Source organism: Stigmatopora nigra, chromosome 1 (assembly GCF_051989575.1).
Source record: "Stigmatopora nigra isolate UIUO_SnigA chromosome 1, RoL_Snig_1.1, whole genome shotgun sequence".
NCBI classification, from domain to species: domain Eukaryota; kingdom Metazoa; phylum Chordata; class Actinopteri; order Syngnathiformes; family Syngnathidae; genus Stigmatopora; species Stigmatopora nigra.
This window is the reverse complement of record NC_135508.1, coordinates 10,523,109-10,545,855: the sequence shown is the minus strand read 5'-3', so window position 1 is coordinate 10,545,855 and position 22,747 is coordinate 10,523,109. Positions and strand designations below refer to the sequence as shown.

The following is a 22,747-nucleotide window of genomic DNA, read 5'->3' as shown; positions in this document are numbered from 1 at the left end:
TAAACAAGGATTTTTGTTTTCATATTTATGTGTGCATTCAGGTAGCTTCAAGATTGCATGCAATGACTTGGGGCCTCTGCTTTTTAAATTTTTTTTTACCTCTGTTGCACTTTCACTGCAGTCAACCTCTTTCATATTTAATAAGCAGTCTCCCGTAGTTTGACCTCTCAGCAACCAGAAAAATGTACTACCCAGACTTCTCTCTCTTCATATACTGCAGTTTAAGTTGTATAAATAGCATATTATTTACTGAGGTACTGTAGTGTGCCACATGGATGAGGAACGATATAATCCATGTTTTCCAAACATCTAGAAATATACTTAAATACATATGGTCCAGAATTGTAACATTTTTGTTTTCCGAAACGTGCTGATATCCCCACATTAAAAAGAAAGTGTGGGCTCAGCAACAGGTGGTAAGCCATCACCAATAATTTCTTTAGTCATGCTGTAAACAAAAATGTAGGTGTATACTGTATTTGAGCATCTTAGTAACCATAAAAAAAGCCGACATGGATATATTTGGATGCAAACCTTTGAAGAAAAGGAGTGAGAAATATATGATCCACTTCTGCCAAGTGCAGCCATTCAGAAGAGGATAAACACGCGCCCTTTCAAACATGTAGTGGGCCATTCAGGCAATGGACCAGCGTTCACAAGCATACAAAGGCAGACACATGCTGTTGCAGTAAAGAAAAGGAGTGAAAAATACAGGCTTGGGTGCTATGGCAGCTGCGACCCCGAAAGCTTGCATTTGGTCCAATCTGGCAAATTACATATTCACATACACACACACACAACACACCCACACACGCGCACACAAATGTCTGCAGGCTACACTTACTGTGACTGATTTCCTACTGATGGCCTTGTCATACTATACATAGGATTTAAACATGTTGACTTGGTGAACCTTCTATAGTCGTTTTGCCGTTATTCTTTAATTAATTTGCTCCTCATCTAAAACTAAATATGTCCATCCTTAAACCATCAGAACATGCTTGTTAATCACTTCAAAATACAGAGGGAAAACTGCCTTGTTTTGATTGCATTAATATATTCATGTTGGTGTAGTGGGCCCAGTGGAAACCTGATTAAGATGACTGACAGTTATTATCTACTTTTTTTTCCACAGGTCCGCATTTTCCCATACCTGATTGGCCGAGAGTCGGCTTTTGCAGATAATCTCAAATGGATGGCATGTGCTAACAAAGGTAGGATAAACATAAAGCTCTGGCTACTTTGTTCAGCCACATAAGTCTTCTTTTTTTCCTAAGCAAGCTTTTAGAATGTTATTGTGAGGTACACAGAGTCAATGCAGAGATTGTTTGGCCATCAATGTGTGGTCATACCTTTTGAAGGTGATTTTTGGGGTTAGGACGTATGCATACAGTATAAATTATATGTTAGTTAGTGTTTGCTGTAACTGAACGGGATGTATTAACAGGATTTCTTGCAAATCAGAAAGACACAAATTGCCAGCTAACCCACTATGTACTGTGTGTTTGCACAAACTAATCCAACAATAGTCACAAGACACAGACACGGTATGATGCAGTATTTATACACAGCAGTGCATGTAAAATTGTTGCTTTGGCTTTCAAATGAGCACCGGAGATTGTTGATCTGTATTCATTTGTTGTTTTTTGGTTCTCCCTATTATTTCTGGTTCTTTTTATGTTAAGTGCCAGAGAACAGAAATGCGTCTTCATTTCACTGAGACTTCAATTTAGAGAGATAATGTCGTGCTACTTAGTGACTTTTACTTGCTTCTTGGAACCTTCAGCTGAAACTGCAGTCCTCTTATTGTTGGTCATGGTGGTGGTACATATTTATTCTATTGCTTGTTGAAAAAATAGCTTTAAAAAGCACTCTATTCAACAATTATGAGCCCCCATAGTTCTTTCCATATTTCCAATTTTTGTGAAGTGGTGACTGACTCTTCTCGGTCACAAAACACTGCACTATATTGGACAAACTCCTATGGTGTTGGCCCTATTCTCCACATGGAATAAAGGACACTGACTGGACCGATGACCCCAAAATCTATTTCCCTGATTTTCTCCTTGAGTGCCTCGTGGTGATGGGGGACAATTTGCTTTTATGGATGAGGGAAAATGAGGTCTCTCTTGTTTCCACTCTACGCCTATTCATTTTTTTTTCGTTCGCTCTTTCTGACTTACTGCTTCTCTGAATATTTTATTCGTTGTGGAAATAAGAGTACATTCCCTTCTACACGTGGGGATTGGCGTCATAATGGTGACATTATCTTCTGACAAAATAGCATGACATTTTGATCAAATGGGATTGTTTTGCATAAAATTGACGGTACATACTACCTATTTCTGAACCCTTTGCTGATTTTACTTTCACATGTGCATCAGATCATCTAGCGTTTGTTTTTAACGCGTATCAAGCTTCATCTCACTGTGTTCTGCGACCTGCAAAAAAAGTACATGTATATTGATATTTTGTTTGGCTTTGAGGCTTTTGGGAGTGCTGCTGTGATGAGGTATTTTCATCTCTTTTTGAAGCGAGTGTGTTGTAAAACATATTAAGATTACTTTATTGAAATTCTATTGCTAATTCTTCCCTACAGGATACTTCACTCAGATATCGACATTGGCAGATGTTCAAGAGAATGTGATGGAGTATCTCCATGTGCTGAGTCGACCCAAGGTGATTGACAGAGAGCATGATACTGTCTGGACCGAGGCCTACATTGATAGCACGGTAAGTTGGAATCCCAAAATCAGACAAAAAGCTCCTGTTTTACCTTCTCTGTTTATTCCCACGGTACCACAATTTTCAAATTTCCTGATGAATTGAGAGCAAATAGGCAATTAGATCAAAAAAATGTCTTCGATTCCTCTCTCATCTCAATTTCTGAACCGCTTTATCCTCACTATGATCATGCAAACATGCAAACTCCACACAGTTAGACCGACCTGGATTTAAATCCAGGTCCCCTACTGTGAGGCCTATGCGCAAGCCACTCACCCGTCGGGCTGCCCTGTTTCAAATTTTAGTTACAAAATGAGAACACTTAATGGAGTCCAATATTTTGAACAGTTCAGATTCAATCTTTACCATTATATATATATAGCAAGCCATTGAATGAGTTTCTTAACCCCTCTAAATACAGCTGCCCATATATTTGTTTTTTGATTGTTTTCTTTCGCTTTCTGTCACTCTCGACACACAACTAAGCATCAGTATTTGATGCTTGTTGAATTGTTTCTCAAATGGAAAATCACTTGCATGGTTTCTATCACCAATCCAAAAAAAAGGCAACGTCAGTGACCTTTCCTCTCCTCTTGATCTTTTCCCTCTTGAACTGGTGCTAGCTCCCTCAAGCACAAAAGGTAAAATACAAATGCTAATTTAAAATTGTAGCTATGTTGTGATGTGCTGTTTTTTTGGCCTTTGTGCTCATTCGATTGCCTGGTCATTTACATGATTTTGGTCTTCAACCCCATATTAACAATAAAGCATAGTTGGGGCATACAACTATAACAGACTTGTCTTACTGTAACACTTCTTTAAGGCTGTTATATTAAATTTGTTATTGTGTTTGCTGTTGGTCCTGTGTCCTTTGCATGTTTGCTAAAACATGCAAACTTGTGTACAAATACTCATTCATCAGTGGTGATGCATGTCACAGTTTCAGGGGCTGGTTTTTGTGAATTGACGCCACGCTTACATATTTGTGTGTTTTTGGTGTGAAAATAAGCCTGCCTGCGGCATTTGTCTCGGTCGGATTTTCTGAAATAACTTAGATTTTTATAGTCTGAATGGAATTTTAGCAGCCTATTGTGACTGGTGGGATGCTCTGCATTGATGCTTTTGTTTCTGTAAAACCATTTTAGAGCTTCATTTAATTACACAATTAACATGAACAGAGAGCAGATTCTCATGAGGCAGTTGGCAGACATTTCACACTGTGAGGGTGATAGACACCAGAGCAGCTCAGCAGAAATCACTTAAAGTATTGTTTAGCATTGTGGTTGTGATTAACTGTTATAGCTGTATTCATCTTAGTCATGAAGAGACTCTGCATGTCAATTAGTTTTAAAAAAGCATTTACTTATGATTGAATCTGACAAATAATGGATCTATCGCACATTTGAATAAAGTTGTGTAAATAAATGATCGAGAAAAACTTGGTACATCTTTGACGCTGGATGTATGGATGGAACCTATTGGGGCTGGGTTTTGCCAACATATGCAGGATCCAGGGGGTCACATTGTAATTGATACATATCATGATACTTGCATATCCCCATACAATAAGCACACTACGGTACTTGGAGTCCCCAAGCCAAAAAAAACAGACATGTACATATGTATTTTACTGTAGAGCGAAAATAACCTGGTGCTTTGAGTTCTCAATGGTTTTGAAACTGAGCATGTCATGCTGTCCATTTGGCTCACCTCTAGTGTCATGTCTTGTCAAAATGTGCTTAGGAGCAGCCTATGGTGGAAATTGGGTAGAGAAATTTGTTATCAAGTCTCCTACTTGTATTTTTCAACAAGCCAGCAAGATATTTTCCTTTCCCCCCCTTTTTTTAAGCACACCCGTAATCTTTCCCTCTGGAATCTGAGTAAATCAGAGTAATGCTGAGCTATCGTTTTATGGAAAGCATTTCTTTTCCTTATTATTTCAATCCCCTTGCTAAACTTTGAACCCTAAAAAAAGCTAATTCTAGTTTTGAGGGATTTTTCAGTTGTTTATGGTACCAAAGAAAAGAAAGCATGCAAAATCAATGCCACACATAGAATTTTGGCATCGTCATTATCTAATTTAAGTATCAACAGATGGTACTCCTTTAAAACATGATGATGCAAATTAATTCCCCCAGAAAATGGAAGTAGAAACTTCTACTTCCACAATAATGCTGACTTTTAAATATGCTGCTTGTTGTATATATCTTCATGCATGCCTTTGATCTATTCTTTGAAATTTCCCATTTACCAGCCTAGCAGAACAAGCCTGCATTCTGACCAATAGATTATTATTCGAAAACAAGTGAGGAGCCAGTGGATAGAAATGCTTAACAATGATGAGAATCCACTTTAACTCCAAGCCAATATGTTTACCAAATGGTGATATATGATGCAATATACTGTAAGCTACCTGAGATTGGAAATAGATTTTAATGTTTTTATTTTTAGACGAGGTTCTATTCAGTCTTCCTGTCTTGTGATCGATACAATGCTTTCCAGCTGCAAGGTTGTCCATTTTTACAGCACCAGTCCGTATGTGTGCTTTTTTCCCTTTTGATGTCCAATGATGTGTCTTCAGTTGATAGTGCCATCAGTCAAAACTCCAGTCACTGCTTCTTTTTCCTCCCAGTGTCTGATGGAGACGGGATGGATGCTAATAGATTCTTGTCATCATTATTGTCAGTGGTAAAATAGAGGTGGTGTTTTGAGGATGTGCAAGTTGTTTTGTAACCTAATAGTTGTTGTATTTTTGCTACACCAGGAAAAAAAAGAACAATAATCAATTTAGTTTGTATTCATACCTCTATTGTTAGAACTACATAGAAGAATACATATAGTACCTTATGTGTTTTTACTTTGGCAAAGAAGTAAAGCAAAACTCACCCATTTTAGTCAGGCAGTCATTATTCAGCATGAATTCAATATTTCATGTGACTGTGATGGTAGTACTACTTTGAGGTGGATAAATGACCAATGCAATCAGTCGAAAATAGACCTTAACCGAGCCTAACAATTTTTGTTGAGTCGATATTCTAACTGCTTGTACCTTTTCAATGTATAACACAGCAGAGGGATGTTTCAAAAGACGAACATTTATCAAGCAAAATCCTTTCTGTGGATAAAGAAAGGTGAAGTATTTTAAAGTATGTTTTTGAAAGTCCTTAGTGGGCAACCATGTAACAAATAGCGAGCAGACTCCTCAGCACAACAGTGTCGCAAGCATTGAGAGACAGATAGTAGAGAGATAAATATCATAATTATTCCAGTCAGTAGTCTTGAGGGCTACTCATATTCTAACTAGAAGTGCTGCCTTTGGCTGACCCTATTCTAAAAGAGATCAAAGACAAGCTGTGATTGAACATGGTTTAAAGTCAAATAATGAACATGCATAAAACATGTCATATAATTTGAAAGTTGGCCAGAAAAAGATAATTGAGTAAGACTGGGTCTGCTGCAGAATTATTCCCAGGTGTACAATATTTGGGGAAGGATCTTAAAATTTGTATCACAAGATGGCTTCATAGAATGTGCCTGCCTGTGAGGAACATCATCATTTGTGATAAACCCTTTTAAATTATGTTGCACTATTGGTTTTCTTCTCTCTCTCCTCCCTCTGTCTTTTTCTCTTTCTCATTTACGCAATCAATATCACTGTAGCTGGATGATGGTCAAGGTCCTGTGCTCATGACCACTGTGGCAATGCCTGTTTTCAGCACTAAGAATGAGACTGTAAGTATTAGTGCTATATTCCCATTTTCATTTCTCTAATACTAGCTCGTTGAGGGCATTTCTTGTAAAGACCTTAGAATTTCCGTAAAATATTGTGCAATGGGTACAGCACCTGTACAACTACAAATATCATACAAGTGTCATTGGCCCCAATACACACTTTCTGCCTTAAAATCCAAATAATCATTCCTGATGATGATTACTGTACTTTCAAATCGTGTTTTGTAAGCATTTAAAAAAAAACATATTGTACGTCAACAGTTAATTACTTTTGTGTATTATTTTGTGCTTTTAGCGGAACCATGGAATTTTACTGGGGGTGGTTGGGACAGATGTCCCTGTCTCAGAGCTACTCAAGACTATTCCTAAATACAAGGTACTCAATTCCATTGTTATTTTTGTTCCAATTCCTCATTATAGTTATTGACTTCATGTGGAAATGAACACTGAACCTGGGACTCAAACTGAAGGAAGGGTGACGAATAGATGGTGTTCCTGCTAGTGGTTTAATTAAGTGAATTATACAGCAGCACACAAAGGTTAATTGATATGTGTTTGTCCTCAGTCAGATTTGAAGTATCAGTTATTTAGAAATTGATGATTGATTTTAAACTCTTGTACTGTGCACAACACATCTTTTACAATAATAGATTAGAAACTTAAAATGAATGAATAATAAAACAAAGTAAAAGTAGTATCAAATTTGCAATAAATAAAGTCAGATTGAAAGTTGATTTGCATGAGAAAAGAGAGAAACATGATAAAGAGATTCACTGAGCAACTGTTGGTCCCTCAAAAGTAAACTCCTCCCTATATCTTACCTTCTTAGCCTTACAATTATGTATTCTTACATAGATGAACTAATTGACATATTTCATTGACCCTGTTAGGTCGTTGTGGTGGATTTAAATTCTGTTTAGTTTTAATACTGTAGTATGTATTGTACTCTGGTTCAGAGACAGGGGATTTTAACAAATAGCGCCAGTAAGGTCTGTGTATTTAGAAATGGTAGCCAAAATATGAGACTATTCTTATCATGATTAAATACAATCTTTGTGAAGGGCAAAGCTTTGAGGTTCGCTAACTAAATGACTAATACAGAAATTAACATAATTAAGGAATTTGAAATTCTGTTATCAGTCGAAGCATATGTTTCTTTGTAAAGTCCCCCTAAGTTTTATACATTTGATCATTAATGAATGTGTTTTGTTTGCATTTTAGTTGGGCATTCATGGTTATGCGTTTGCAATTACCAACAATGGCTACATTCTCACCCACCCAGATTTGCGTCCACTTGTGAGTATGACAAACAGTTTGAGCTAATTCTGACTTGCATATACATTACTATGCAGTACAGAAGAAAGACAGTGTCGATCACATGTATTTTACAGATGTACAAAGTGTATTCCAGTCACTCACTGCATTCATTGATTCATTATACAAAAATATGATGTTTAAATGGTTGCAATTACCTCCATTACCACATTTGGATCCGCTCACAAATGAAGTAAAGGGTTGAGTTGTGAAAATAAGTGAAGGAGAATGAGATACTACAGGCAGTGAAACAGAAGGACAGATGGTGTAATAGTGATCTCATTAAAGATGTTAATGAGTAGGACTAATGAGGGTTGAGAGGCTATCCTCACTGATGGATAAACACGGACAAAACCTCTTCGTCCACACATTCAGTACTGCGCCACAGAACCATGTTGATATACAGATTAGTGACAAACGGAAAGAAAGAATCAAATAATTTTAAGTGTCATAGCGAGCTGTTAGCTACCAATCAAGCTACCAACATCAATTTGTGCTACTCATTAGGCTATGACACCTGAATGAACATATACACACACACTTGTCAAATCATTTTGCAAACCACTTGACTCAAAAATCTTTCATTTCCCACCTGTCTAGTACGGAGACGGTAAAAAGCGAAAGAAGCCAAATTATAGTAGTGTGGATCTGTCTGAGGTAGAATGGGAGGACAAAGACGATACGGTGAGACTCTTAAAATTATTTTTCATTATTTTATCTTGAATATGAATGCGCAGCAATGTCTTTTTGCATGCAGCTTAGGAACGCTATGGTCAACAGGAAGACTGGAACCTTCTCAATGGAGGTGAAAAAGAGTGTGGACAAAGGGGTGAGTAATTCACCTTTTTTTACCTAAGGGTAGAGGGTGGCTATTATACAAAGAAAACTATTTTCTGAAGATCCCAAAGAGAATTTCAAAGGCATCACTCAGCAGGGAAATACCACTTTGCCAAGAGGTTATACAGTGATGTACAACATTGACTGGGGAATTTGTGTCTGATTTGGTTTGTTCTGCATGCACGAGTGTGTCTGCTTCAGTGTGTGAGCCCCTTATCTCTGACATGCACATGTTGCTGAATGGAAGAGAAACAGCAGCCCAATATGTGTTGTGGAGAGACACAAACCCGTGTGTGCGGGTGGATGTGTGCGTACGAGTACGTGTTGTCCCCTCACATTGCACTTTTAAAGCTTTGGAGGGAACATTATACCTTCAGCCGATTAATATGCATTTAATATGCTAATTAATCTCTCCAAATAGGGTCACAGCACTCATCTTTATTCAAAATCGTATTTTTAGAATTCTCAGGGCAACTCACATTTCATGCAGGTGTTTCCCTAACCGCTAGATGGAGCCACGCTGTAGCAAATACTCTCAGCACTTCAACTGTACTGCACTTTCTAGTGTTTGTGCTTTGACTGAGTACTTGACAATTATTATTAATTATTTTGTTTTATAGAGGCGTGTGCTGGTGTTACACAATGATTATTACTACACTGATATCCAGGGTACCCCTTTCAGGTGAGATATTCTTAGACATTTATACCTAAAAAGATGAACACTGATATATTCTTTTTATTATTAGTCTTGGAGTTGCACTTTCAAGAGGCCATGGCAAGTTCTTCTTCACAGGGAATGTCACTGTGGAAGAAGGTATGCAATGATAATGTATTTTTCGACTCATACAATTATTTCATTTGTAAGTATGTATAAGAACCCTTGTGGTTTTATCGTTGTATTAGATTACTATATCCACCGAGCATAACCCATTTCCTTACGAGGTTTTGGGTCATTTTTTACTTGTTAGGCCTTAAGAATTTCAAGAGCAAGTTTGTGTTAACATTACTTTTTTTCTCCAACGGGAAATGGGACCTTAGACAGGGGAAGACAACTCAAAATATATGGCTTTTATAAAGGCAATACTTGGTCAAGTAATTTTAAAACAAATTTAATGACGAAATGTGCGTTTTTTTCTTCGGGTTGTGTAAACATTTTTTGTTTATAAACTGTAGGTGTATAGCTGCCATTTTATAGTCCCTTCTGGGTTTAATTAAAGTCGTAGACAGATCATGTATTCTATTATCCTGATCTTGTTTATTATTGATATATTATTTGCCTACTGTTTCCTTGCTGGGTTAGTATTTTTTCTCTCACACCTCTGTGTTATATATTGTTGTTGCTGATTAGGATTTGTTTTAATGTTGTTAGGGTGGAACAAAATTTACCTCCTCGTTGCTAAGCAAATAAAATGCTTCGAGTTGGTAATATTTAAATCAGATGTTCATTACAACTTCACTATGGGTAGAATCTTTGCAATGTGCCTTTGCACATGCTGAAGTAATAATGGTAACATACAACCACACAATTAGATAAGAAGTTTAAAATTGCTTTGGTGACTCTTTAGATTTAGTATTAACTCTGCCTTGATAGATGCTTATGTCACCCACAATGCTAGCTTCTATATCCAGCCTCATGCATGTAAATATTCATGTCACGGTGGTCTCTTTGCAACTCCAAACTTATCCATCATCAAGAGCGCTCTGAGCATGACTTGGCTCTTCCTGATCCAATCAAACCTGCCAAAACCAGACACAAAATACGTTTTCCCGCAAGAGGTACTTGAGTTTAACTTCAATTCGAGTCTTTTTTGTATTTATTTATTTGTGTTACAGGTCTTCATGACTTAGAGCACCCTGATGTAGCCCTCGCAGATGAATGGTATGAGTATACATGACCTAAACGCTCCATTTTGTCTTTAGTTATCTTATTCGATAACATTTTTGTTAAAACCATAACAATTTGTCTAATTTCAAGTATTGTTCACACTATTGCGTTTGAATTAAAACCGCTTTTTTTCAGCTTCTATTCTAAAGCATAGGAAAACGTCTAAAGCAATTAAAATTCATTTTTAATATTGATGATCAGGAATGATGGATGGACTTGATAGAATTCATTCATTTTCCAAATTGCTTATCCACACAAATGTGTGAAATTCAGTTTGCTTTATTTTATAAATATCATAAAACCTGTATCCGATTGCTGATGTGGGTCTTTAATTTGGGGTGCAGGTGGTTTTCTTTAAAATGCAATTGTAGAACTGTTCCATATGGGAACCATCTGTTGTCAATTGGAACTATGTGAATACCATTACGCTAATTTTCATGCATTTATGTGTCCTTACCACAGGACATACTGCAATACAGATGATCACCCAGAACATCGCTACTTGACCCAGATAGAGGCAATAAAACTCTACCTCAGTGGACATGAGCCCCACATTCAATGTTTGTAAAAGTTAACAACAATACACCTTAGTCAAATGGATAGTTTTTTAATGTTTGGCTATATTTGGGACATTTATTTTTACTTTTTTTTTTTAGGTGATAGGGAGTTGATTCAAGAAGTTGTTTTTGATGCAGTGGTCACTGCACCACTGGAGGCCTATTGGACCAGCCTGGTGCTCAATAAGTCTGAGTATGGCTCACACAGACACAAACAAGAGTGAATGCTTACTGTATCACAGTAACAGTTCAATTTTAAAACACAGGAATTCTGACAAAGGAGTGGAGATTGCCTATCTAGGCACAAGGACAGGCCTGTCCAGAATCAACCTGTTTGTATTACCCGACAAGCTTACAAATCAGTAAGTATGTCACGTCTATTTATATCCGGGATTTTACTACTTACTCTTTGTATTATTATTTGGTTACCCAACGGAGTAAATAAAAAGCCACCGTTGATGCATAATTTCTTTATTTTAGTTTTGATGAAAGATATTTTGTCTGATTCTTTTTTTTTTTTTTAATAAATAGTTTGATCCTCTTTGTCGTTTTTCTCTGTCTCAAGAGACTTTCTGACTGCTGAGGACAAAGAAGGGGTCTTCAATGCTGATCACTTCCCACTGTGGTATAAAAGAGCAGCAGAACAAGTTCCTGGCACGTTTGTCTACTCTTTGCCCTTTAATACAGGTTAGTAGATGAAAAATGTGTCTGTTTTTGTCCAACTAATTGACTACAAGAAGAAATTTTCAAAAAACATTCTTAAATATAATGAACACTAGAAAACATATTTGATTTTAGTTCTTAACAACCATATTCCATCCTCTCATTCAATTTGCGCTGGGGCCTTATGATTGCCTTCAGATTCATAGGAAATACATTTCGCCCTTTCTATAGTCAATTGGCCAAAACATGCACAACTACACAGTTCAACTACAGCTTTGTTATTTTTTATTTTCATTTTTTTTAACTCCAAAGGAGCAACATGTTTTTCTTCATCCTCAAACTCAGGCCTTTTGTTACTCTCAGCTTACACAAGCGATCTAAAGGCCTCTTATTTACCAATAGCGACTTACTTTGGATTCATTCACTCATGGAAGTAAGCTGCAGCCATAAAAAGATACTTTTTGGATTTATGCTTAGTGCATCTCTTCTCATTAATCCTCTGGTCAGTTCAGAATGAAAATGTAGAATTTTTAAAATGACTAAAAATGATAATAATGATTTCAAAATGACTCATAATGTGTTTATATGTCCTTGCAGGATCAGAAAATAAGAGTGTAATATTAGCCAGCACAGCCATTCAGCTCTTAGATGAGAGGAAATCACCCATAGCAGCGGGTAAGTCAAGGATGGTTGCTTCTATATCTTCCACACTCACACACGCAAGCCATGACAGCGGCTGCAAAATCCTGCATGATAGAAGCAGGGATATTTAGATTCCAATGAGCATTCAAGCCTGAAAAATAAATACAAGTGCCTAGATTGTGTTTTTCCCATTCAGGGATCATTGAAATGCCACAGTTCTCGTCTGATACATTGATTGCACAGAAAGTGCTCTGTTAAAACTGGATTACTAATACAGGGGTACCTCTACTTACAGAATCAATTAGCTGCAGATATGGTTTCGTAACATGGATTTTTCGTAAGGAGTCGCATTTTCCATTGGAACGCGGACCTTTGTTCCAACTGGTCTAAAGTCCCCAATACTATCCCCAAAATACTTTGAAAAAATGATAAAAGCATACCAATTTTGTAAGAAATTTGTGCAAAACACAACAAAAGAGCAAAAAAAGACAAGAACATTTATTAAGTCGTTAATATAAAAACGACATACAAAGACATTTTCCTTTGGAGTGAATAGCGTTTTTTTGTATTAATTTCCTAACTTTGCATGCAATCTTATGTTTGCACATCCATTTGAGTTGATAGTGCCTGTGCTCAATTTCAAAATTTACCATTGGCAGAATGAATTCATTTTGCATACCTGGTTGCAATTTTTAAAAAATAGAAAAAAACCACACTTCAACCAGAGCACACTCCCATTTGTCCCATTTTTTTCGTGTAATAGTTAAAATTATTTGAAAGTACTTGATTGCCTCTTTAAGGTATCTAAACATGAATCATGAATTTTAATTAATTTAAAATATCAACATCATGACTACAGATAGTTAAATTGACATTGTAAATATTGCAAACTGGAATTACAGATATCCAATCTATGTTGCATATATTACCAGTTCACATAGCAGATATCTAAAATGACAAGTGAAAATGAAGGACATATTCTTAACAAGGCAAAACTAAAGACACAAATCAAAAAAACAAAACTCACAAATATTTGCCACATCGAACCAATATAGCTTTCAAATGTTAAAGGTGCTTGTCATGATCCATAATCCATTTTTGTGTGATAAATTTAACCATTTACATAAACGATTATCTTTGCTGCAGAATCACATGTAAAACAAAGCTGTATCTTGGCAGTTTGGCACTATTGTGTTGCGAATAAACATTGTAAGACAAGGGAGGGAACAGAGAAGGGCAGGGAAAGAGAAACACTTTCACGGTTCCTGGCTGCGTTGACATGAGAACAGTGCATTGTGGGTACTATAGGCCTGGGGGAAACCATTGGAGCAGAAGGACAAAGATGGGAGAGTCTGTGTGGTGCCACAGCTCTCTCTCACTGACACAAGCAAACATGCACGCATACACACACTACACACACATACACACACACACTTGTGCACACTCTCACGATTACATCCGACTCCTGGCAGAACAGTAAACATGCAGCCCACCATATTATTTTCTCAGAATTCTTCTTATGTCGCATCCTTGGGTCTGATCTGCGAAGCTACTTTCCAAATGATTATACGAGCTTTAACAAGGAGAACCTATTATTACAAAGGCTACTGATGTACAGTAATGATGATCACGGCTGTCAGATTGGGGGATGCTGTAAGACTGATTTTATGTAAGAGAGGCAGACTGGAGGGGATATGTAGGCTGTAATGCAAATTTAGCGTGGGCTGGTTAGGGCCAGTTTTCGCTTTCCTACGTTCGACTGAGCTAGAGACTTGTGAATACGCTTGCCGACTAACTTGACAGGACAGGCCGATGACATCACATGCCACGGTACCCCGTCGGCCTATCCTACCACTCCCCGCGCTCCCATCCTCTCCCCCAGCACCCCGCAGACATCTCTTGAGTCACAACGTTGGCAAAAACGCACGCTCGCACACGTGAATGCCAGCATGTCTGTTAGTGTGTCTACGCGTGTGTCACATCCTTTGCCACGTGCGCTGGGTTTGCTGGCATAACGCAAAGCGCCATAAATGTCAGGTCAGCCGTAAAGACCAACAGCATCTGTGTGTTTTTGCTGGATAATCTTAAGGTGTAATTCAGTCAAATGATGCATTTTATAGCAAATGCTTTAGAATTGTTACATTCAGTTATATGTATAATTAGTCATATTTAGTTATATTATTGTCAATTCCACTACGAATCAATTTCTTCCACTCATTAATTAATCTCTTTTAATTTTCCATAACATCTGAATACCCGTTGTAAGTCAGCTGAGACATATTTGAGAATGCATGGTAAAAGGTCAATTGGAGTGCTCAAATGCCTATCCTTCTAAAGAAAAGGATTATTTAATTCATCCATGAGATTATGATATCGTGATATCCTCTCCTGGCTTCTGCCAAGATAGATATTGTTGTTTTATTTTTGAAATATTTTCCCTCGTAGACTACTTGCATTGCTTTGCAGATGCATCATTGATGCTTTGGTTCCTTTGTTATTGTAGAATAGCTTCTCCGTTTGAGAATGGCAGCCTCCTGCCTGGTCAATATAATTAACATTGCCACTTTCCATTTATTTGATATCATACAGCACATTTTAGATGAAATGCATACTTTATTGGTATGACTCACAATGAAGAATTCAACCGACCAGTAAAAGTTTGCACATCTTTGTGATTTTTCGTTGCAGTAAAACAAAGGTCAGTAAAATACGTGTACCCGTAAATTTGTTATTGCTTCAAAGAAGTTCCCATTGTCCCTTTTGAGGGATGTTCTAAAAATGTCCAAAATAAAACATAATTTCTCTGCAAAGCTATATCACAATATCAGGCACAAACAATTTCATTCTCTCCAAATGTGCATTCACACATACACACAAACAACTCAGCCATTCGTACAAATGTTCTCATCACAACAAATTCAAAATATTACTGACACCAGCTGTCTACTAGGAGTTCAAAAATAAATCTGATATTAGACAACATAACTACAAACAACAGCTGAAAAACAACCACATCCTTAAATAACATTTGAAATACCAGAGCTAAGACCTACAATTAGTATTAAATACAAGAGTTTGTTTCTACCGTATCTCTGATATGCATTTGTTAGATGAAAATGGAATATGTTTAAATTAATACTTTATTTGGCCTGCACCCATGCATTCGCAAATAATTGCAGTTCTTTACAGTGCATAGTTAAATACCTGTTGGAATTGAATTAGCTACCCAAGTTCTGGAAAATGTCAACTTACACAAGTTTCACACTCCTTTTTTTAAACTTTTGTTTGTTTGTTGTGTTTTCCTTCACAGCACATAAACACACGTCATCCAGAGATGATTAGGTTAAAGGGTTGAGGCCCAGGTTTAAAGTTCAGGGATTGTGTTGTCATCTCCTAGGCAATGGCGTTCTCCAGTGGTTCCTTCTCCTCTAACTTGGCACGATCGGCTACACGAGCCGCTGCTAATTCCTCATTTTTCTTCAGCTCTCGCTGATATTTGGCCATGATGGCAGCATAGGCGCAACCGTATACTGCTGCAGCCAACATCATCAGACACACGATGCCACACACTACACCCGTGATGATCACCGTGGCAATAGCATGGCGCAAGTTGACCGGTCGGTGCCTTTGCTTAGGCTCACACTCTGGGATATTACCTCCCCCGCCAGCAAATCCCTCCCCCATTCCCATCGGGACATGGAGCGCGTGGCTTGAAGGATGAGCGTGGTTGCCGTGGATGTGGCCTCGCAGCAGCCTCTCTGATTCCAGATGATGTATGTTGGCAAACAAGTAATGGTAGCTCGTGGCCATGCAAGCGTGGAAGAGCTGGTAAGGGACCTTCTGCAGATCTCGGTCCCTCATCTCTATTGGCTGACTGCAAAGCACCTCATCCACCACACCACCTTGAGAGCAGAGATAGATATACATCATAAGTTGTGTAATAAGGTTTTGCACCACGCTATAGATATGACCTAAGTCATAACCCAGCCTCAACCAGTCCATGTGCTTGAGAAGTACTATTAAATAATCTTGTCTATAATTCCTTTCTTCAATGAGCTATGAACCGTGTTCGGATTAATGGAAGGACTTTAACAGCCTCCTTCTGTGCTCCTTTAAGTCAGTATTTTATTTGTCTCTCTGTCAGCACAGTTTTTTTTCTGCTCTCTGGGTAATCACTACTCTGCTCTGAACTACACATTCTTGTTTCAAAGCCCTTTGTTCTGTTCTGTGACAATTGTAATTTACACTTTTAAAAGCAGGGAAATTAGTGTAGCTTTCACTATGCAGTGGTTATTTTGTTAGAGACAGCACATAGAGTGTACATTCTAGGATAAATAGCATTTTTGCCTGCTCATCTGGAAAGCATTACGTCTTAGCGATGCCACATTATTTTATCGCTAAAAACTTCCAAACTGGATCTGCTAATGTAATAACACCATGCTTATGAATTAATGGATTAGGCTGTAACACTCTCACTCTCAAGGAGGAGGAGAAGCCTTTCAAAATACTTTGACTGATTCTAAGTTTATATGCAGCTCTCTGGATAGACATTAACTGGCTTTGTGCAAATGTCTTAACATTTACACTTGTACTTATACTTTGGTTAACTTACTGACATACAAACATGCTTTATTTCTGAGTTGTTTTTATAGTTTATTTAAACATATCAAGACTGCATATCCTACTAAACATCAACTTCAGTGGTAGACCCCCCCACCCCTCAAGAAATGGAGTGTATTCACCTTTGAAGAGATAGGTTTCAAGCCACAATTTGAGGCCTATCAGGTGACAGTCACACCTCCATGGGTTGCCTCTTAGTGTGAGACTATCCAGGCGGCCCATAGCCTCCAGCAGTGATCGGTCTAATCGTGTTAGTCTGTTGTGGGCGAGCCCTAGGTGGCTCAGGTTCCTCAGATGTTCTCCTATGGCGCCGGCCAAACCCCACAGGCTTAGTGAAATCACATGTAAAGAAAACAACATGAAATCCAATGACCAAAACTTATAAAATTCCATCACGGTCGGTCTAATTGGGACAATTATGAAGTCTCACCTATTGTGTGAAAGGTCAAGATGTAAAAGTGAGTGTGTGGGTCCAAACAATCTCTTATCAAGCTCTCTCAAACTATTGTAGGCGAGACTGAGATGCTGCAACGTTCTGAGCCCTAGTAAAGCAGTTGGGGAAACGGATGTAATGGAATTGTTTGATAGATCGACAATGCGGACAAGGGGTATCTCTCGAAAAGCCATCGATCCGATGCCTCTGATGCGATTGTCTTGGAGATATAATTCTTGGGTGTCTGGATGTAATCGTCGAGGAATGTCATATAGGCCTCGACCCCGGCAGTCCACAGCTTTGGTGTTGGTGTTGCAGCTGCACTCTTTTGGACAGGCACGCGACAGAGAAAGCAAGGAGAGGAGGCAACACACCAGTATCACTGCAAAGACAGAAAGTAGTAACGCATGTAATTCATTAACACTTTAGTTACTGTATTTAAATACAGGAGTGTAAAAATAATTTCATCGAAGAACTGTACTTGACACAAAAAGCAAAATAAGAACACTCCTTAGGTTTAGTATTGACTGACACATTTTAATGATATATTTCAGACATAAAACTAAATTTTGTTTGCCTGTAGTGAATAATTTGGATACAGATTCTTATTTGATGAACATTCGAGTGTCCAAACTAAGCATTGAATACAACATATGGTCGCACATTTGCTGTTCTCGCCAAAGCAAGTAAAGGCATTTTCACAATGCTTCCTTGTTAAAATGATAAATGCTGTGGCTTTCATATACAACAGTGGAAAATCAACACATTTGTGTATGGGTTAAGTGTGCTCAGCTCGCTGACTTCCCGGATGTGGCTACATCATTACGCTATCGGCTAGTGTGAAAAGGTCATTAGAACATCAGCACTATTTTGCTTGCATGTGTTTGACAATCAATATTTGACAGACTGCGCATGGAGCGCTATCATCTTTATAGACAGATAGCTATTTTGAAATATATTCAGGTGTCATTAATGCAATTTTATTGTTTGTTTGTTCTTGAGCTCTTCTGTTTGTTTTGACTTTCTCTATATACCAACAATAACCTTTTCTGTCCAAATTCCCACGAGGCACATTAAAACTCTTTAGCCTATAATAAAAATTAGATTCCCATTCCCCAGTTGTATACAGTGGAACAGGACAAGTTAATAAAAAAGGGAAGAAATGTAGAATGGTGGTCCATTGTGGTCCATTCAACTCAGCTTCCACTTTTTGAATGGATCACCATCCAACTCGTTCAATGGTTCGTTTCATCTTCTACCATCGTAAATATTCTGCCAATTTCCTTAATCAATATTATTTGTTTGTATACTCCGATTTGGCCTATATTGTTATTTTTAGGAATATTGATACAGAATAGTCACATCTCGCCTGTGAGCTCTTTTGAGAGGGGGCCCGTAAACAAGTCAGTTAGACCCAATATTAGAATATCCAAATATAATTTTATCTTCATAGATCATGAGGATATCAATCGTTCTATACTGTACAGTGTGTTCCATAGTAACAGCAAACCTCAACAGTAACAGAATGTGTTCAATGTACTGCATTTACCTAAAATTTAAAAAAAATGATGATCATATTGACTATATATACCATCCCATTTAATATTTTTCCACAAGTTTGCTTCAATGCAGCATATGCCTGAATATGATACATGAGAAAGATGCTTACTCCCACCTCTATAACCTGCGTAGAAAGGGCCCTCCGTGACGTCAAAAATCTTGTACTGTAACCCCTCACCCACTCTCTACCCACCCACAGATCCATACATAGCTGATATTGGGTGTCTGAGTCCTTTTGAGTTGACTTTACATGTCCATTCCTCCTGGAACATCACAGCAGTATTTATAGCATCGGCTGGACTAGCTTGAGGCTAAATGAATTGCAGTTCAAGCCCAACCCTGGGAGTGTAGCTTACTAATTCTAGTCTATTTACAGATTCTGAACGTGTTGGTGCACCAGATTTGCGCTACAAGAACAACAAATATCAGTATAACAGTTATGCAGGGTTGAACATGTTTTAATTTGAGTGATTAATATCTTAACCTTGCTGTATTTACCCCATGTCAACCTGGTACCACTAATCCACAGTTCGATTCAGTACACCATGGTCACCACACAGAATAGGAGTTCAGTTGAAGGTACTTAATTTTGAAATAACTCAAGTTTGCAAAATCAACTAATAACACTCTAAGTGCATCCTTAAAGATTTCAACTAGTCATGAAAATCTGTGAAACTTGTGAAACCTACAAAGAATACTATATTCTCACTTAGTATAATATAGTATACCAGTGTTTCCTTGAAAGAGAGCATGACGTGTTTTACTTCCTACAATCACACTTGCCTATATACATAGAGCACATGCATGGCCACACATAAACAGCGCATCAGCTCAGTGGAGCATTGTAGCTCTAGAACGAGGTCAGAATGGCTCTATGCTCTGATGTGTCCCTCCAGCCCCAAGTGCATGCAGAGAGGCTTGTAATAATTTGCGCACAAAGCCCAAAGCAAGTAGCAACCACTTAAAGTTAGCCTTTTACCAATGCATTTCCTTTTACTAACAAAGAAAGGTGAAGCAAAGATACAAATGTAAAAAAAAATTAAAAAAAAATAAAATACTGAGCAAAAAAGCTGCAACAACAATAGCCAAATGGTTGTTGTTATGTAAACTTAATTTAATTCAAAAATAGAGTTAGGGTTATCTGAAATATCCCTTGATTTAATGAGATATCGAATATCAAAAGCTATTACAACTATAATTATTATTCGGAGTATCAAGCCTTTGTTGAAATGACAACATGATGATATTTCAAGAGCCAAAATCAAACCAAAATTTTATTGAATTGCTCTCTTACCTCTCATATCTGCCAGGTATCCTTTGACCGGTTGAGTCCACTATCCTTTACTTAAAAAAAAGGCATGCACTCCCCAAAAAATCCCCCCCTCTTGACTTTGAGTGACCGATTCTTGTTCAGGATCCATTAGCTGTCAATGAAGCCGAGATCAGTTGTCCTTATTTTCATTTTGGGAGCCCAATATATGGTGACCTTAGCTATATATGTATATTTTAACAAGCCAAGATGAGGCTTGGAAACCTGTATTGCTCACAAAATCCTCAACACTGCCTATAAGCATGAAACCCCATCAGAGGGGCCGGATCAGAACACAGAGCTTACTGCCAGCCAGACAGCCAGTGTGGGAATCTCTCTCTCTCTCACTCTCTCTATTACCCCCCTCTCTTTCTCTCTTTCTTTCTCTCTCTTTCTCTCTTGCAGCTTGGTTCTTTGTCTCTTTTATTTTCCATCAGGCTGTTTTCTGCCTCTGCATATTATTTTCTATTTTTTTTATTCCTAATCATGTCTGCTTCTGCTTGCTTCCTTACTCACGCTGTCCATAGTTATATTGGTAAACTAAAGTGACTATCCCGGTAGACAGCTGTGCCTCCTAAATCTTAAGGTCCACGTGCAGTTTGACATTCAGCACTGCTCCTATTTCTATGGGGAGAGCCTAAAATTGAATATGAGTGTAGTGAAACAATTAAATGTACAAAATACACTCAAGAGAATGGGCATAGCAGTAGTCCCATGCTCTAAAGCTAATATGCATGAGATACCAACGCAGCGAATGCTTCCAGAGGAGGAAAAAATGCACAAATGCACATATGTATTCACTTTAGAAAAAGGTATTAGGCTTTTGTCAAGTTCAAAGTTTTATCCTTTGGATGACATTTATAGTTATTACATAATAGCAGGAAAGAAGGCATTCATCTTATCTGTTTTTTTGCAAGGAGAGCAGCACGAGACAATTCCCAACCAGAATGCTGAGTTCTCTGCTCCAATCTCCTTTTTATCGAATAAAAAGAGGACCCTTGTTTCTTAAACTGGTGTCTGCCTTAAAAGGATATAAAAGCGCACGCGTGGGCAACACTCCATGAATTTGTAATCTATGTGTCTTGCTTTAGTTGTAAGATGAATACGTGTGTCAAAACATTACTATCAGCAACACTTGTAGCAATATGTTCCAGTAAAAACAACCTTGCTGACTTCACCTTATTTGAGTCTGGTTGTCTTCACCTAAGTTGACTTGTTTATTTCGGCAAGGTGAGTCTTTGTTCATCTGAGCAATGCAATACAAGTCACAGCAAATATATAATAATTTTAATCCTAATCAAGCAGATGAATACTGATCAATATAATAATTATCGAACACATAATACTGATTAAAACAATAATTTCCTGATCAGCTTTTGTAGTAGTAAATCTAAATCTACATCAAATTTTTTTTTGCTAATCTCTTTTAAGGTATTGGGTCAATTGCAGGAGAGGGAATGATGCACAAAATACAGTGGTTCTTATTTTATTTAAGCTCTTAACATGACCTTGAGTATGTCCCCCGGTGCTATTTGCCTTTTTGGCCCATCTAGTACATATTCCAATACTTTTCCTTCATATTTACATATCTTATTTAATATCCCATTCTTGTATGCAATACATTCCCAGTTTAAATTTAGGGGATGACTGACTTGATCATTTTTTTAATACATTATTAGTATTACTATTCTAAAAGATAAACACATAGATTAGTGCAGAACATGCAAGTCACTATCATAATCAAGTTACTTGACCAAATACCTTACCTGACAGATTCACTGATGGGTCTTCTGTGTTGCAAAAGCAGTCACTGTACAGCTTAGATAATAACAACAGAAAATTATTGTACCTGTGTCTGACTAGGCATGTTGCACAGTGTTTTATATGGGAACCTTGTTGTACATCTAAAATAATGCACTTCTAAAATTCCGAAAACTGACATGATAATTGTAGAATTTAAACAAGATTCCTTGCTTTAAACATGTGCAAAATCTGCAAATTGGTTACAAACTACTGTCAAAATGTTGCCTGAACTAATTTTGTAATTATTTTGACCTTGTCAAGTGGATATGTGCCAGAGCTCCCGAATACACAATTCCCGCGATAGCATTGGCTTCATAAAATGCGTTTAGTCACACAGTCACTCAAATACAATCCTTAGTGGAATTCCAATTAAGTGTAGGCATTAAGCCGGTTGTCATCTCTTCCTGCCTAGGATTGTGCTGATGGGATGTTGGAAATGGGTGGATTTGGAGTGGATGTTATTACTCTTCATCTTTGGATTCATAAATCCAGCTCACAGCATAGTACTGAACACCCCCACATGCTTAAAACATACCTTGGGAAATTTAATTCTCCCATAGACTAGTACAGAAATCTAAGCATGACAGATTTAGGCTCTTTGTCTTTTAGAACAGAGGTTCTATCTGGAATGTGACTGTTTGTTTTTACCTGTAATTCACTTTGACGTA

The 22,747-nt window shown here is 37.7% G+C and overlaps 2 protein-coding genes across 5 annotated transcripts in view; one reads left to right on the top strand and one right to left on the bottom strand.

Annotated features, from left to right (window-relative positions):
- The window catches only part of cacna2d3a (calcium channel, voltage-dependent, alpha 2/delta subunit 3a), a 64,931-nt gene that overhangs the window by 29,895 nt on the left and 12,289 nt on the right, over window positions 1-22,747 (top strand). For 2 of the 4 annotated variants that reach the window (XR_013326110.1, XM_077715337.1), the window contains exons 11-26: window positions 1,136-1,214; window positions 2,600-2,733; window positions 3,348-3,365; window positions 6,385-6,456; window positions 6,752-6,832; window positions 7,678-7,752; window positions 8,371-8,454; window positions 8,528-8,599; window positions 9,228-9,289; window positions 9,354-9,421; window positions 10,441-10,486; window positions 10,955-11,052; window positions 11,149-11,242; window positions 11,316-11,411; window positions 11,615-11,736; window positions 12,310-12,387. Coding sequence is in view for 3 of the 4 variants with exons in the window: in XM_077715337.1 (XP_077571463.1) it covers window positions 1,136-1,214; window positions 2,600-2,733; window positions 3,348-3,365; window positions 6,385-6,456; window positions 6,752-6,832; window positions 7,678-7,752; window positions 8,371-8,454; window positions 8,528-8,599; window positions 9,228-9,289; window positions 9,354-9,421; window positions 10,441-10,486; window positions 10,955-11,052; window positions 11,149-11,242; window positions 11,316-11,411; window positions 11,615-11,736; window positions 12,310-12,387 (1,279 nt within the window). In the remaining variant the exon portion in view is untranslated. The remainder of the gene's footprint in view (window positions 1-1,135; window positions 1,215-2,599; window positions 2,734-3,347; window positions 3,366-6,384; window positions 6,457-6,751; window positions 6,833-7,677; window positions 7,753-8,370; window positions 8,455-8,527; window positions 8,600-9,227; window positions 9,290-9,353; window positions 9,422-10,440; window positions 10,487-10,954; window positions 11,053-11,148; window positions 11,243-11,315; window positions 11,412-11,614; window positions 11,737-12,309; window positions 12,388-22,747) is intronic. The other 2 variants (XM_077715345.1, XM_077715353.1) reach the window with 2 other exon arrangements.
- On the bottom strand, window positions 14,925-20,625 carry lrtm1 (leucine rich repeat transmembrane protein 1). The gene is made up of 4 exons (XM_077715369.1): window positions 20,262-20,625; window positions 17,405-17,789; window positions 17,097-17,302; window positions 14,925-16,256 (listed from the first exon to the last, which is right to left on the bottom strand). Exons 1-4 carry the CDS (start codon window positions 20,266-20,268, stop codon window positions 15,748-15,750), a joined length of 1,107 nt encoding a protein of 368 aa, XP_077571495.1. The 5' UTR covers window positions 20,269-20,625; the 3' UTR covers window positions 14,925-15,747.

What these genes read in the sequence shown, in the direction of transcription:
- lrtm1 (XM_077715369.1), bottom strand. An exon ending in CTTGACCTTTCACACAATAG is followed by an intron (nt 17,303 to 17,404) that starts GTGAGACTTCAT and finishes GATTTCACTAAG; the next exon opens with CCTGTGGGGTTTGGCCGGCG. An exon ending in TGAAACCTATCTCTTCAAAG is followed by an intron (nt 16,257 to 17,096) that starts GTGAATACACTC and finishes TCTGCTCTCAAG; the next exon opens with GTGGTGTGGTGGATGAGGTG.